The 15,463-nt window shown below is 43.4% G+C and overlaps 1 protein-coding gene across 5 annotated transcripts in view; it reads left to right on the top strand.

Annotated features, from left to right (window-relative positions):
• TUBGCP5 (tubulin gamma complex associated protein 5) overlaps positions 1–15,463 on the top strand; it is a 103,918-nt gene that overhangs the window by 28,015 nt on the left and 60,440 nt on the right. For 2 of the 5 annotated variants that reach the window (XM_023743636.1, XM_023743637.1), the window contains 2 exons: positions 8,334–8,430; positions 9,230–9,365. In XM_023743636.1, coding sequence (XP_023599404.1) covers positions 8,338–8,430; positions 9,230–9,365 — 229 coding nt within the window. In that variant the 5' untranslated portion in view covers positions 8,334–8,337. Of the gene's footprint in view, positions 1–8,333; positions 8,431–8,773; positions 8,854–9,229; positions 9,366–15,463 lie in introns of all 5 variants that reach the window. The other 3 variants (XM_006102193.3, XM_023743638.1, XM_023743635.1) reach the window with 3 other exon arrangements.

Raw genomic sequence — 15,463 nt, forward strand, 5'->3', positions numbered from 1 at the left:
TTTTTGATGGAGTCTTTAGGGTTTTTTATGTACAATATCATGTCATCTGCGAATAAGGACAGTTTTACTTGTTCTTTTCCAATTTGGATGCCTTTTATTTCTTCTTCTTGTCTAATTGCAATGGCTAATATTTCCAGTACTATGTCGAACAGGAGTGGTGAGAGTGGGCATCCCTGTCTTGTTCCTGTTCTTAGGGGAAATGGTGTTAGTTTTTGTCCATTGAGTATGATGTTGGCTGTGGGTTTGTCATATATGACTTTTATTATGTTGAGGCATTATCCTTCTATTCCCACCTTGTTGAGAGTTTTTATCAAGAATGGGTGTTGAATTTTGTCAAATGCTTTTTCTGCATCAATTGATATGACTATGTGGTTTTTTTCTTTCAATTTGTTTATGTGGTGTATCACGTTTATTGATTTGCTGATATTGAACCATCCTTGAATCCCTGGGATAAATTCTACTTGGACATGGTGTATGATCTTTCTGATGTACTGCTGGATCCGATTTGCTAACATTTTGTTGAGGATTTTGGCATCTATGTTCATGAGGGATATTGGCCTGTAATTCTCTTTCATTGTGTTGTCTTTACCTGGTTTTGGTATTAGGGTGATGCTGGCTTCATAGAATGAGCTTGGAAGTGTTCCTTCCTCTTGAATTTTTTGTAGTAGTGTGAGGAGGATAGGTTTTAGTTTTTCCTTGAATGTTTGGTAAAACTCCCCTGTGAAGCCGTCTGGTCCTGGGGTTTTGTTTGCTGGAAGCTTTTTGATGACTGCTTCCATTTATTCCATAGTTATTGGCCTATTGAGATTTTTAGATTCTTCCTGATTGAGTTTTGGAAGGTTGTATTTTTCTAGGAATATGTCTATTTCCTCCAGGTTGTCTAGTTTGTTGGAGTAGAGCTGTCCGTAGTATTTTTTAACAATCATTTGTATTTCTGTGGGGTCTGTTGTTATTTCGCCTCTATCGTTTCTGATTTGGTTTATTTGGGTCCTCTCTCTTTGCTTCTTGGTGAGCCTGGCTAGAGGTTTGTCAATCTTGTTTATCCTTTCAAAGAACCAGCACTTGGTTTCATTGATTTTCTGTATTGTTTTTTTTGGTCTCTATGTCATTTATTTCTGATCTAATCTTTATTATCTCCTTCCTTCTGCTCACTCTAGGGTTTTCTTGTTGCTCTCTTTCTAATTCTTTGAGTTGTAGAGTTAGATGATTTACTACCATTTTTTCTTGTTTTTTGAAATAGGCCTGTAGAGCTATAAACTTCCCTCTCAGGACTGCTTTCATTGTGTCCCATAGGTTTTGGATTGTTGTTTTCATTGTCATTAGTTTCCAGGATGTTTTAAATTTCTTCTTTGATCTCATTTGGAACTCCATCAATATTTAATAACATGCTATTCAGCTTCCAAGTGTTTGAGTATTTTGGGTTGTTTTTATTGTAGTTTATTTCTAACATTATGTCATTGTGGTCTGAGAAGATGCTTGGTATGATTTCAATCTTCTTGAATTTGGGGAGACTTTTTTTGTGACCCAATATATGGTCTATTTTTGAATCTGTCTCATGAGCACTTGAGTGGAATGTATATTCCGTGGCTTTGGGGTGAAGTGTTCTGAAGATGTCAATTAAGTCCATCTTATCTAGTGAGTCATTTAGGATTGCTGTTTCTTTGCTGATTGTTTGTCTAGAGGATTTATCCAGTGATGTCAGTGGTGTATTAAAGTCCCCTACTATGATTGTATTGTTGTCGATTTCTCCTTTGATATCTTCCAGGAGTTTTTTTTTATGTATTTGGGTGCTCCTGCATTGGATGCATATATGTTTACCAGGGTTATATCTTCTTGTTGTATTGATCCCTTTAGTATTATGAAGTGGCCTTCCTTATCTCTGGTTATGGCCTTCACTTTGAGATGTATTTTGTTCGATATAAGTATTGCTACCCCAGCTTTCTTTTCCTTTCCATTTGCCTGAAAGATATTTTTCCATCTCTTCACTTTCAGTCTGTGTGAGTCCCTTATTCTGAGGTGGGTCTCTTGTAGACAGCAAATGTATGGGTCATGGTTTTTTATCCATTCAGCCACTCAGAGTCTTTTGGTTGGAGCATTTAGTCCGTTTACATTTAAAGTTATTATTGAAAGGTACTTGTTTGTAGCCATTTCTTTTTTTTGTGTGGCTGTTTTCTCTCTGAGCTTTTTATTTCTTTTTACACCAGTCCCTTTGCATTTCTTGCATTGCTGGCTTGGTGGTGATAAACTCCCTTAGCCTTTTTTTGTCTGTGAAGCTTCTTATTTCCCCTTCAATTTTGAATGATAGCCTTGCTGGATAGAGTATTTTTGGATTCAGTCCTTTGCTTTGCATCACTTTGTAAATTTCTGTCCATTCTTTTCTGGCCTGATGTGTTTCTGTTGAGAAATCATTTGATAATCTGATGGGGGATCCTTTGTAGGTAACTCTCTGTTTCTCTCTTGCAGCCTTTAAGATTCTCTCTTTATCTTGTACATTTGCCATCGTAATTATGACGTGTCTTGGTGTGGGTCTTTTGGGGTTCATCTTGCTTGGGACTCTCTGTACTTGTGTAACTTTTTTCTTCCCCATATCTGGGAAGTTTTCTGTCATTATTTCTTCAAATAGATTTTCTAATCCTTGCTGCTCTTCTTGTCCTTCTTGCAGCCCTATTATGCGTATGTTACTTCGTTTCATGTTGTCCCAAAGCTCCCTTAGGCTCTCCTCCTGCTTTTTAATTTTTTTCTCCAGTTGCTGTTCAGATTGAGCTTGTTTCTCTGCCTTATCTTCTAACTCACTAATTCGGTCCTCTGCTTCTTTTAGCTTGCTGTTGAAACTTTCCATGGTGTTTTTGATTGTAGCTATATCACTTTTCATTTCTTCCTGACTCTTGCATAGGTTGTTGATTTTCTCATCCATCCGGTGAATGAATTGTATAACCATTATTCTGAATTCTTTTTCTGTCATGTTGCATGCTTCAACTTCATTAATTTCCTTTCTTGGCGACTCCTCATTGTCTTTCCTCTGGGTGTTGTGTCGTCTCTTCATTCTGGTTATCTCTCGATGATTCAGACGTTGAGTTGCGTGGGCCTGGGCCGTGTCCAGTGGGAGCCTCCCACCACCCTAGTGCCACTGAAGAGCTCTGACACTAAGATGTGTGGTTGTGGTGGGTTGGTGGGAACCAGGCTCGCTCGGAGTCAGTGTTGTCAGCGCTCAATGTTGCCTCGTGCGCGCCCTTAGAATTAGGGACCCTGCCTGCACCGTGCTGAAACAGAGACCCCCCTGGGGTGTGTTGAAAATCAGCGCCCACTAGCGTGCGCCCGGAGTCAGAGTTCCCCAGGAATCCAGTATCAGAGTCTCTGTTGCTTCACACGACCTAGCCTTGAGAATCAGGGTCCCTGTGTGCCCTTGCACCAGGAATTGGAGTCACTGGCTCTTAGTATGAATGCACAGGGAATCAGGATCTCAGGCGCAGGTGATAAGAAACACAGTCAAGTCATTGGTGCTTGGTGCTGCCTCCTGCCCAGAGAATCGGGGTCCCTGGGCCTGTGCTCTGTGGGACAAATTCCCGGTGTTCGCACATTGCTCCCAGCCCAGGGCTCCGAAGCTGGCAGTGCACGTAGGATCAGTTCCTGGTGTTCGCGCACGCGCGTGCTTGCTCCCAGCCCAGGACTCCTGAACCCAGCCCTAAGCGGGATCAGTTCCAAGGTGCTCGCGCACTTCCAGGCTAAAGTTCCTGTGGCAGTGCTGAGGCCCCGGCAAGGGGTGGGTCTATCAGTTACTATGGCTCTGCTCGCGAGCCTGCGGGAAGGGGGGATGGGCTCTGTTACTCACGGATCTGCCGCGGGGATTTCTGAACTTTTGGTGTCTGGAGGTTTGAAGCTGTGGTCACAGGTCTCTGTCCCCAGTGGCTGCAGGGTCCTGGTATGCGTCTGAGATCAGACTGGGTGGTGCTGAGGCCAGGATCCTAGTCTCAAGCAGCTCTGTTTCCCAAGATGGCGTGGTCTCTGTGCCCGTGCTGGCTGCCCAGGAGTGTCCACGCAGGGAGCGGGGCTCTGCCGTCTAAGACTGCCCGGTTTAGCAGCCCCTTTGAAGACCTGCAGAATCTAACTGTCCCTAGCTCATACACACACACACCACACACATCCACACACTCCTCTATCACTTCCTTGTGCTCTCACACTCTCTCCCTCCCTACCTTCCTGCTGGTCGCCATTTTCCTCCGCCCCTACAAGGTCATTTTTATGGATTAACTCTTCCTATGCTTGAAGCAGAGCACTGAAATGGTTGTCTTGGCAATCTTGTGCAGCTTTATAATTAGTTTTTGGTGACAGGATTTTAAGACCACCTCCCTCCATTGTGCTATACTCCACACATCTTTCCTCTTTCACTGGTAAGTTTCACCTCTTTCAGGTGCATAAAACCCTCCACACACACACACACCAAATCCAATCTGACAGCAATTGTTAATAAATAATAGATTTATATAGTGGGAGTTATTTTCTTCAAGTCCAGTTGACCCTTGAACAATGTGGGTCCAGTTATGCAGTCACCCACTTCAATTGAGCCATGCAGTTCAAACCCAAGTCATTCAAGGGTTAGCTGGCAGTTGGGAATCCGAATATGTACATTTTTCATTGTGTGCATGGTCAGCATCCCAAACCCCTGCATTGTTCAAGGGTCAACTGTATTTCCATTTTACATGATTTTTCTCTGGGGAATAAAAATTCTTTGTGAAGGAATCTCACACATTTCTAAGCAGATGAGAAATTACCAATAAAAAGGAAGCCCTTGCAGCCTTATTAGTGAGCTTTGTTTCCAGGAAAGTTTGCCAAGTGTGTATTCTATCTCTAGCATCATACTAAGTGGTAGAAATACAAAGTAAAAAAGACATGGTACTACCAAATAGTTATTTAATTATTATTATTACTAGAGGCCCGGTGCATGAAATTCGTGCACGGGTAGGGTGCCTAGGCCTGGCCAGTGATCAGGGCCAATCGTTGGGCCGATCAGGGGGTCCCCCCCACTGGCACCCACCTTGGCTGGCCTGGGGCCTGCGGATTGGGGACAGCTCCTGCATTGAGCATCTGCCCTCTGGTGGTCCATGCACGTCATAGTGACTGGTCATTCTGCCATTTGGTTGATTTGCATATTAGGCTTTTATTATATAGGGTGATTAACACAATGGAGATGCACAGAAGGTGCTCTGGACTACAGAATATATTTTTTAAATATAATTGAAGTTTTAAAGAAATGTAAAGAAAAGTTAAAGAATAGTAAAAGGGAGGAGAAACCAAGATGGCAGCATAGGTAAACACCTGAAATTGCTGCCTCGCACAACCACTTCAAAAATACAACTAAAAGACAAAACGGACATCATCCAGAACCACAGGAAGGCTGGCTGAGTGGAAATTCTACAACTAGAAGGAAAGAGAAAAGCACACTGAGACTCAGAGGAGGTGCGGAAGTAAAGTGCAGAGGTACAAAGGCGCACGCGGAAAAGGGCTGGCAACTGAGGACACAGTTGTCTTTTTCAATCGGGAGGGAGACACAAGCTCCCGACGGCCCCAACTGCAGTTCCAGGCGAGTCTCTGGGGACCCAGACTCATACTGGGAGAAATTGGACTGTCTAGCAGCGGGCGGAACTCAAGGCCGGCTTTCTCTCAGAGGCGCTTGCAGCGATTACCGCGGGACACTGAGACGCAGGGCCCCTTAGGGCAGGGCTGAGGATCAGCCATAGCTGTTTGCTCCGCCTGTTGATTCCCTGAGACCCCGCCCCACCCAAGATGTCCGCAGAGGCTTTTGCATATGAATGCCCTGGCCCTTTGCAATCTAAAATTACCTAACAAACTACAGCTGGGTCAGAGAGACCCAGAACATCCAAAAGAAGGCCCAAGGCCCCACAGCAGCTTGCATTGCTTCACAGCTGGGCCTCATCTGGGCACCTCCAAATCCCAAACAAAGAGGAATCTGCAGATTTCTCCGTAGCTCCTGCTGGGTAGCCTCAGGCAGAGGCTAAATTAGCACCTCCTTAGAGATCCAAGAGCCAGTGTACCCAGTGGTCAGAGTGGGATCATCCAGATTACAACTCCTCAGATCCATAAGGGACACACTCAGGGGACAGACTCAGTGAGCACCAAAGCCCCACTGAAGCAAGTCTTGCCCCAGAAGGGTGTCTCCAGCACAGAAGTTCTCCCACTGTAGACACAGCTGATTCTCACAACCAATTGGCCTGGAGGTCAATTCCTCAATTGCTCACTGTCAGCTGAAATACAACTGTCAGCTGATTTCTAAACAGAAACTATGCAGGCCAGAAGGGAGTGGCAAGAAATATTCAAAGTAATGAATAGCAAGAACCTACAACCAAGATTACTTTACCCAGCAAAGTTATCATTCAGAATTGAAGGTCAGATAAAGAGCTTCACAGATAAGAAAAAGCTAAAGGAGTTCATCACCACCAAACCAGTATTATATGAAATGCCGAAAAGTATTCTTTAACAAGAGGAAGAAGAAGAAAAAGGTAAAGATAAAAATTATGAACAACAAATACATATCTATCAACAAGGGAATCTAAAAATCAAGTGAATAAAAAATCTGATGAACAGAATAAACTGGTGAATATAATAGAATCAGGGGCATGGAAAGGGAGTGGACTGACAATTCTCAGGGGAAAGGGGTGTCGGGGTGCGGGAAGAGACTGGACAAAAATCGTACACCTATGGATGAGGGCGGGGGCGGGGGGTAAGGGCAGAGGGTGGAGTGGGAACCGAGTGGAGGGGAGCTATGGGGGGGAAAGAGGAACAACTGTAATAATCTGAACAATAAAGATTTAAATAAATAAATAAATAATTTTTAAAAAAAGGAATAGTAAAAGGAACTCCTATGCTCCCTTGCTCAGGTTCAGCAATTGATGTCTAATCTGGATTCGTTCCCTAGCCTTTCCTTTTCTTGACCTGCATGGGCCAATTATTTGGTAACTTGTCTCTCAATTTAGGTGTGTCTGATGATTTTTCATTATGATTTAGGTAATGCATTTTTGACAGGTTCCCTACATATGCACATTTGAAGTATAAAAAATAGAGCGGTACATATCATTGGCCACTAAATAATGAACTCTTAACCATTCACAACCGCATGGATGAACCTAAAGGGTGTTATGCTGAGTGAAATAAGTCAGGCAGAGAAAGACAAATACCATCTTATTTCACTTATACGTGTAGTCTAAAGGACAAAATAAACAAAACAGAAACAAGCTCATAGATACAGAGAAGAGACTGGTGGTTGCCAGAGGAGATGGGGTTTGGAGGACTAGGTGAAAAAGGTGAAGGGATTAAGAAGTACACATTGGCAGTTACAGAATAGACATCCTGGGGATGTCTAAGGGTCGGTGTTTTTCCTTTCTTCATCAGAATTGGACACCATTAGAGGAACAAGATCACAACAGAAAGTAAAGTATGGCGTAGGGAATATAGTCAACAATATTGTGATAACTGTGTATGGTGCCAGGTGGGTAATTGAAATATCGGGGGGAATCACTTTATACCTGAAAATAATATTGAATGTAAACTGTAATTGAAAAATAAAATTTCAAAGAATAGTTTAGAGGTTAGGTTTTATTTAGGTAACTAGTGGCCCGGTGCACTGATTTGTGCACACTGAAAAGAAAATAATTAGAAGAAATATTTTAAAATTGCAGTTTGCTGTTTCTCCCTCAGCACCTGGGTGCAGAGTGGTGGCCCCGCCCCTATACCCCCGGTTGGTTGCTCCCTCCAGGGCCCCAATTGCCCTGCCAATCGTGTTGCTGCCTGGCTCCCAGGCACTGAGGGAGCCTGGCGGTGGCCCCACCCCCCACCACTGCTGCTGGTTGCCACCTGTGGGGCCCAATCGCCTCGCTGATCCAATGGCAGGGTGACTAGCGGCGGTGGTGGCGGAGCATTTGGCCCCTGCCCGGTGACCAGTGGCTCGCACCCGCCTTTGCCTGGTGCTACCCATTTACCTGCTCCACCATCCCGCCCCAGTCCCGCTCTTGTCGGGGCCCATTGGGGCCTGCAGTGCCTCCACTGCCGCCCGCTGCCAGCGCCACTCACCAACGCCTGCCATGTGGTCAGCACACATCATAGCAAGCGATCAAACTCCCAGCAGAACTCCTGGTTGAGGGGACAATTTGCATATTAGGCTGGCTTTTATTATATAGGATAATTCATGTTTTCTCAAACTAGAAAAAAATTGGGTACATAACAGTCATGGGATTATCTTTTCTTTACTCAAACTGATTTTAAAAGCTCTTACCAACCTCAGTGGCTCATATTCTTTTTTCTTTTTCTTTTTGGTTTTAAAGACAGATGTGCATTATTCCATACTGTCACTTCTCCTATGTCTTTCTGACTCTCCTTCAAACAGCAATTACGTGGAAATGCCAAGAGATAAAGAAGTGGGTACGTTTTCAGATACTGTAATATATAACAAAGAAATTATTTTTAATGCTTACTTGGTTTTTATAAACTTTGTAAAAATCTGTGAAACTAAAATATTTCTGTTGCATTGTATACAATTGCAATTGCAAATTTTCATTTAAAATGTAAATTCTGACTTTGTAAGTTGAACTAATCTCAATTATATAAAGAGAAAAATTACTTTTGATAAAGAAATTTAAATGTATTAGAAACATTTCCAAGTTTTATTTTGAGTTTTGGTAGACTTTTTCCCTATAGTTTTGGGGTGGATTTTTTCCCCACACATATTTGATAAAACTGATGAGATTCTTCTGTTACATTTTAGAAAAGAAAGATGATTTTGACTGGGGGAAGTACTTAATGGAAGGTGAAGAAATTGACCTTAGTCCAAATATAGACACACCGGTAAGTGTCAATAGTTTTCCTATTGAAAATACAAATACCTTCCAAGTAGTATAGATGACTTTTATGGGTCCTTCTGTCCTGCAGCAACTTAACTAAAACAGAAACTCTCTTCAGTGAACTGGAGTAGTTTATTATGGGAGATTTATTAAGATTTTATATGAAATCATTAGTACTAGGAAATTGAATGGAAAGTATCCTTTAAAGAACTGTGACGGGATTTTGGCCACCAAAAATAATTCCATCCATTCAGGACATTTAGAAAAAGTTTCTTTTGGTATAGCTGCTGCTTTTCCTCTGAAATTTTCCTAATCTTTTAATATAAGTTGCTTCTGTTGTTACACCTTCTAAGGATAGGTGTTTTTCCTTTCTTCATCAGAATTGGTCTGAAGAAAGCGAGGATGAAGATGATACACAGCCCTGGAGCAGAGAGGATTCTGGAATTCAGGTGGATAGGACACCATTAGAGGAACAAGATCACAACAGAAAGCCAGGGCCATGTGTCAGCTGGAAAGGTATTGTGTTCTTGGATATTGGCATCCTTCTATAATAGAAGAATTCTCAAGAAGGAAAGACCAGCTTTGAGACTCATATCCATGTCATTTAAAATATTGGCAAGCTCTGCCATCCTTATAAAACAGATCTTTTCATCATTAGGTCTATAATTGTCTAAGAAGTAACACTATAGAATTAATGTTGAAAGGGGATTTAGACTGCAATTTTTTTCTTTTCTTACAGTTCTGAGAATTGTGTTGGTCCCAAATATTTTTAGTTTATTTTTTATTGGAGAAGGATTGCCTTTGCTAAAGTTGGTAATTAAAAGGAAAACATCTATACCATTTATTTTCAATTTGGGTGTCTGCTTTTTAATGTTTACTAAAGAACTATGAACTCATAGAATCTAGAAAGAGCTGGAAACAATCTTATAGATTAGGTCATCGAATCCTACTTCTCATTTTGTAGCTAGGGAAGCAGAAGCCTGGTTACAATGGTTTTCCCCTGGCTGCACTGCTGTGACACAAGCCCCAGAGGCTGGGGTCTGTGCCCAGGCCCTGTCCGCTGTACTTGAACCTTGCCCAATGGACACATTGGAGTTAGAGCTGATTTAGCTTCCTAATGATTTCCTGATTTTCTCTTTTCTTCCTTTACTTTCTAATTCTTGATTGGGACGTTCAGGGCAGAGTGCAGATTAAAGAGCTCAGAGCACGTTCTCACTGGTTTGTTCAGGCCCTCTGCATATTTCTTCTCTTTGGGTCTTTCATTCTCACCTTGTCCCCCAGTTACAGGCACCTGTTCTGATGGAGTGGGTATCTGTGTTCTCAAATATGTTAACTTCTTATAAAGTACATTGTGTTGGTGGATGGGTTCTGATTTTAAACTATATATGGCTGTGATACTGTGTAAACTTTGTTCCTCTTTGCATTGAACTCTGGGTGAAATCTGCCCCCATATCACTCTGTGAACATTTCTTCTGTTGCTCCCAACAGCTCTGGGGGATTCTGTGCTTTGTACCCCCACATTTTTGTTAGTGGTGTCCTGAGCTGCCTGGCCTCCTCTGCCTAGTACCCCATCCATTATGGACCTGGCCCTACTTGATAAGATCCTCCCCTCTGTTTGGAGTCTGTTTTTGTTTGCATTTGTGTGAGTATACAAGATGAGTGTTTTTGATTCCTAAGGCCCCTCAGTATAACCCCTTCTATGATATCTTTTGCTTGTTTTTCTTTTTCTTTTTTTCTTTTTTTTTATATATATTTTATTGATTTTTTACAGAGAGGAAGGGAGAGATATAGAGAGTTAGAAACATCGATGAGAGAGAAACATCGATCAGCTGCCTCCTGCACATCCCCTGCTGGGGATGTGCCCACAACCAAGGCACATGCCCCTGACCAGAATCGAACCCGGGACCTTTCAGTCCGCAGGCCGACGCTCTATCCACTGAGCCAAACCGGTTTCGGCTGTTTTTCTTTTTCAATTACAGTTTACATTCAGTATTATTTTGTATTAGTTTCAGGTGTACAGCATACCAGTTAGACAATCATATGCTTTACAAAGTGGTTCCCTCCAATATTTCTAGTACCCACCTGGCACCATACATAGTTATTACAATATTATTGACTCCTTTGCTTGTTTTTTTGAGTGTGATGTCCTATCTGCCCAACCTAACCCTTCAGACCTTTTTGGATGTCTAGATATTAATTCCTAAGTTTTAGACATTACAAAGATCTTTTCTTAGTCACCTGACTATTAACATTTTGGATGGTATCCTTCCAATAATGTCATTTTTAAAAATATTATATTGGTTTTAAACCTGTGACTTTTTCATGGTGTGATTAGTATTTGGGTCTTGATATTTTTCTCTGTATTCGCTCTCTGTTTGCTTCTTTTGTAGATTAGATTTAGGTCTCTAGTGACTGCCAGGCCCACTGTTACCTATGAAGTGAGTTTAAAGAGTCCAGCTGACTTTTCTTATGTCCTATGCCAGTTTTCCCTAGTCAGTAGTCCATCCTTTCCACATTGCTCTGTGGTTCTACCATTATCATATATCAATATGTGTATTTATTTGTGAACATTCCATTCTTGCCTTTAATTCAAGTTGCTGAGGAACAAATGATTTTAGTTATATGGCTTGGTAATATGTCTCAACACATAGAAGACAAGTTTCCCCTAACCTCCTTTACTCTTTACCAAAATTGGCTTCGCTTTCTCTGGACTTTTATTCTTCCATTGACATTTTAGAAGAAGTATAATAAGTTTCATTTTTTAAATCTAGCTGGAATTTTTACTGAGATTATATTGAATTTATAGGTTTACTTAGGGAAGATTTGACATCTTTACTTTGAAAATATCTACATTTCTTCTAATTTTTTAATGCCTTACTAGAGTTTGGAAATTATCTTTATAAAAACCTTAAGTATCTGTTAATTTCTACAAATGTTATCAGTTTTTATTGTGAGGGGCATCTTTTTTGCAGTGTAAAACACTATTGGGTTTTTTTTGTTTGGTTTGGTGTTTTTTTAAAATATATTTTATTGATTTTTTTACAGAGAGGAAGGGAGAGGGATATAGAGTTAGAAACATCGATGAGAGAGAAATATTGATCAGCTGCCTCCTGCACACCCCCCACTGGGGATGTGCCCGCAACCAAGGTACAGGCACTTGACTGGAATCGAACCTGGGATCCATCAGTCCGCAGGCCGACGCTCTATCCACTGAGTGAAACCAGTCAGGGTACGCTATTGGGTTTCGTAAATTGTTCTTATATCCAACATTGCTGGATTCTCATCTATCATAATAATAAAAGGCTAGAGGCTTCACGACCGAAATGACCAAACAACCAGTCACCATGAGGTTCATGGAGCACCTCTCGGGCCCTCCCCCACCACCACGACTGGGGTGCCGGCAGCAGCCGTGGAGCGTCACGGGGCACCGGCAGTGGCTGCGGAGTGTGTGAGGCATCGTGGGGTGGCGGACATGGCCCTGATGGCAACTAGGCCTATGGGACCCTACACACCCATGATTTAATCATGCGCTGGGCCTCTAGTATATAAATAAAAGCCTAAGCAACCGAACGACCGGTTGCTATGACACGCACTGACCACCAGGGGGCAGATGCTCAATGCAGGAGCTGCCCCCTGTGCCATGCCAGCACAGCCAAGGGTTTGGTGAGCCTGAGGGGTGAGGGGGGCAAACGATTTAGAAAAGACAGACAAAGAGAATAAGCTGGGTCTAGGTCAGGGTGGGCAAACTTTTTGACTCGAGGGCCACAATGGGTTCTTAAACTGGACCGGAGGGCCGGAACAAAAGCATGGATGGAGTGTTTATGTGAACTAATATAAATTCAAAGTAAACATCATTACATTAAAGGGTACGGTCTTTTTTTTTTTTTTAGTTTTATTCATTTCAAACGGGCGGATCCGGCCCGCGGGCCGTAGTTTGCCCACGGCTGGTCTAGGTGGATCTCCTGTGCCTGGCTAAGGCCACAGAAAGGGATCCAGATGGCAAGCTGAGCCTTTATTTTATAGCCAGAGGTAAACAAGGTAGTGGTCACCATAGTTACAATGTTCTTGTGAGTTTTACTTGTTTTGGCAGCACTTGCTGCACCTCCTGCAGCCCATTAGCTACCCAGATAGAATCTAGGGAGTGTCATAAGGTCAAGCTTAATTATGCTAAGAGGGCTGTGCCCTCGAAGCTGGGACTTGTTTGCGGCTTTGCCAACAGGTCAGTCCAAGGCTTAACCCTATAGCTGCTTCCAACATCTCACCTGTTTTTTAATTTTAAGCTACTGTAATGAAAGTAAAACTTAAACATCAAGAACAAAACTCTGGCTATTAAAACAATAACAAAACAATGCCAATGCAAAACCCAAACTACAGACATGTTAACATTTTAAAACTTAAACATCAAGAACAAAGCTCTGGCTATTAACAAAACAATGCCAATGCAGCGCAGCAATAAGAGAGAAATCAAACTACAGTAACATTTTTCTACTAAATGAACGTTTCTTTTCAATTTTTCCCTTACAGTACTTGTTGGCTATTGGTCTTGTGGTGGTATTTAGCCTTAGATGGAGTTTACCATCTGCTTTGGGCTGCATTCCCAAGCAACCCGACTCCGGGAAGACCTGTGCCCAGTTAGCTCAGTCAGTAGAGCATGAGATTCTTAATCTCAGGATCGTGGGTCTGAGCCCCACGTTGGGTGCCACATGTGCCAGGCAAACACAGCCAAGGGTTTGGTGAGCCTGAGGGGGGGTGGTGAAGGATTTAGAAAAGACAAAGAGAATAAGGTGGGTCTAGGTGGATCTCCTGTGCCTGGCTAAGGCCACAGAAAAGGATCCAGATGGCAAGCTGAGCCTTTATTTTATAGCCAGAGGTAAACAAGGTAGTGGTCACCGTAGTTACAATGTTCTTGTAAGTTTCACTTGTTTTGGCAGCACTTGCTGCACCTCCTGCAGCCCATTAGCTACCCAGATAGGATCTAGGGAGAGTCATAAGGTCAAGCCTAATTATGCTAAGAGGGCTGTGCCCTCGAAGCTGGGACTTGTTTGTGGCTTTGCCAACAGGTCAGTCCAAGGCTTAACCCTATAGCCGCTCACTACAGCCCCCAGTGGTCAGTGCACTCCCACAGCGGGAGCGCCGCTCAGCTGACAGGCACCAGATGCTGGGCTCACAGCTGGCAAGCGCAGCTGTGGCAGCGCGAGCCTCTCCTGCCTCCACATTAGCATGCTACCCAGCAGCAGCAAGCGCAGCAGGGCCAAGATGAGCGGGAGCAGCGCAGTGCCCATGCCCAGTACTACATTCCCCGAGGGGTCTGGATTGGGAGAGGGAGCAGGCCAGGCTGAGGGACCCCACCGGTGCAAACCACCTGCAAATATTGACAGTTTTATCTCCTGCTAATTCCTTTATGTTATGTCTTCTTCAAGACATCATAACAGTGTCTTTTTTCTGGCCAGCCCTCTAGTCTGCAGAGGAAGCAGGGGCAGTGGAAGTGGGTGGGTTTCATCCTTAAGAGGGTTGCACCTGAAATTCCTTCATGAAGTGTAATGGGCTTGGCTTATAGGTTCTGGGTATGTGACCTTTATCAAATTGAGACAATTTCCTTCTATTTCTGTTTTTCTAGGCATCTTTAATCATGAACAGATATTGAACTCTATTAAATGCTATTCTTTATTTGAGAGAGAATCCTATAATTTTTCTCTTTTACTTTAATATTGCATTGATAGATTTTTTTATAGTGAATCGTCCTTGAATTCCTGAGCTATAATTCCTTGATCATGCTGTTTGTTTTTACTACATTATTAGATTGGGTTAGCTGTTCAAAACTTTGTTTTTCAATTTTTTAACTTACAGTTGGCATTCATTATTTTCAGATGTATGCATAGTGGTTGGACATGTATAGAACTTGTACAGAGACCCCCCTCATACGGGTTTTTGTAATCTTTATTGTTGAGAGTATTACAAGTGTCTCCCTTTTTCCCCATTGCCCCACTCCACCTGGTTCCCACCCTGTCCCAGGCCTTCATCACCCTTATTGTCTGTGTCCATAGGTAATGCAAATCCTATCTAATAAAGCAGTAATATGCAAATTGACCATCACTCCAACACACAAGATGCAGCCCCCATGTGGACACAAGATGGCTACCACAAGATGGCCAGCAAGGGAGGGCAGTTGGGGGCGATCAGGCCTTCAGGGGAGGAGAGTTGGGGGGGACCCAGGCCTGCAGGGGAGGGCAGTTGGGGGACCCAGGCCTGCAGGGGAGGGCAGTTGGGGGTGACCAGGCCAATAGGGGAGGACAATTGGGGGGACGAGGCCTACAGGGAAAGGCAGTTGGGGGAAACCAGGCCTCCAGGGGAAGGCAGTTGGGGGAGACCAGGCCTGCAGGGGAGGGCAGTTTGGGGCAATCGGGCCGGCAGGGGAGCAGTTAGGCATCAATCAGGCTGGCAGGAGAGTGGTTAGGGGTGATCAGGCTAGCAGGCAGAAGCGGTTAGGGGCAATCAGGCAGGCACAGGCGAGCAGTTGGGAGCCAGCAGTCCTGGATTGTGAGAGGGATGTCCCAGATTGGAGAGGGTGCAGGCTGGGCTGAGGGACACACAACCCCCCCCCCCCCCCCCATGAA

The sequence above is a fragment of the Myotis lucifugus genome, unplaced genomic scaffold (assembly GCF_000147115.1).
Source record: "Myotis lucifugus unplaced genomic scaffold, Myoluc2.0 scaffold_404, whole genome shotgun sequence".
NCBI lineage: Eukaryota > Metazoa > Chordata > Mammalia > Chiroptera > Vespertilionidae > Myotis > Myotis lucifugus.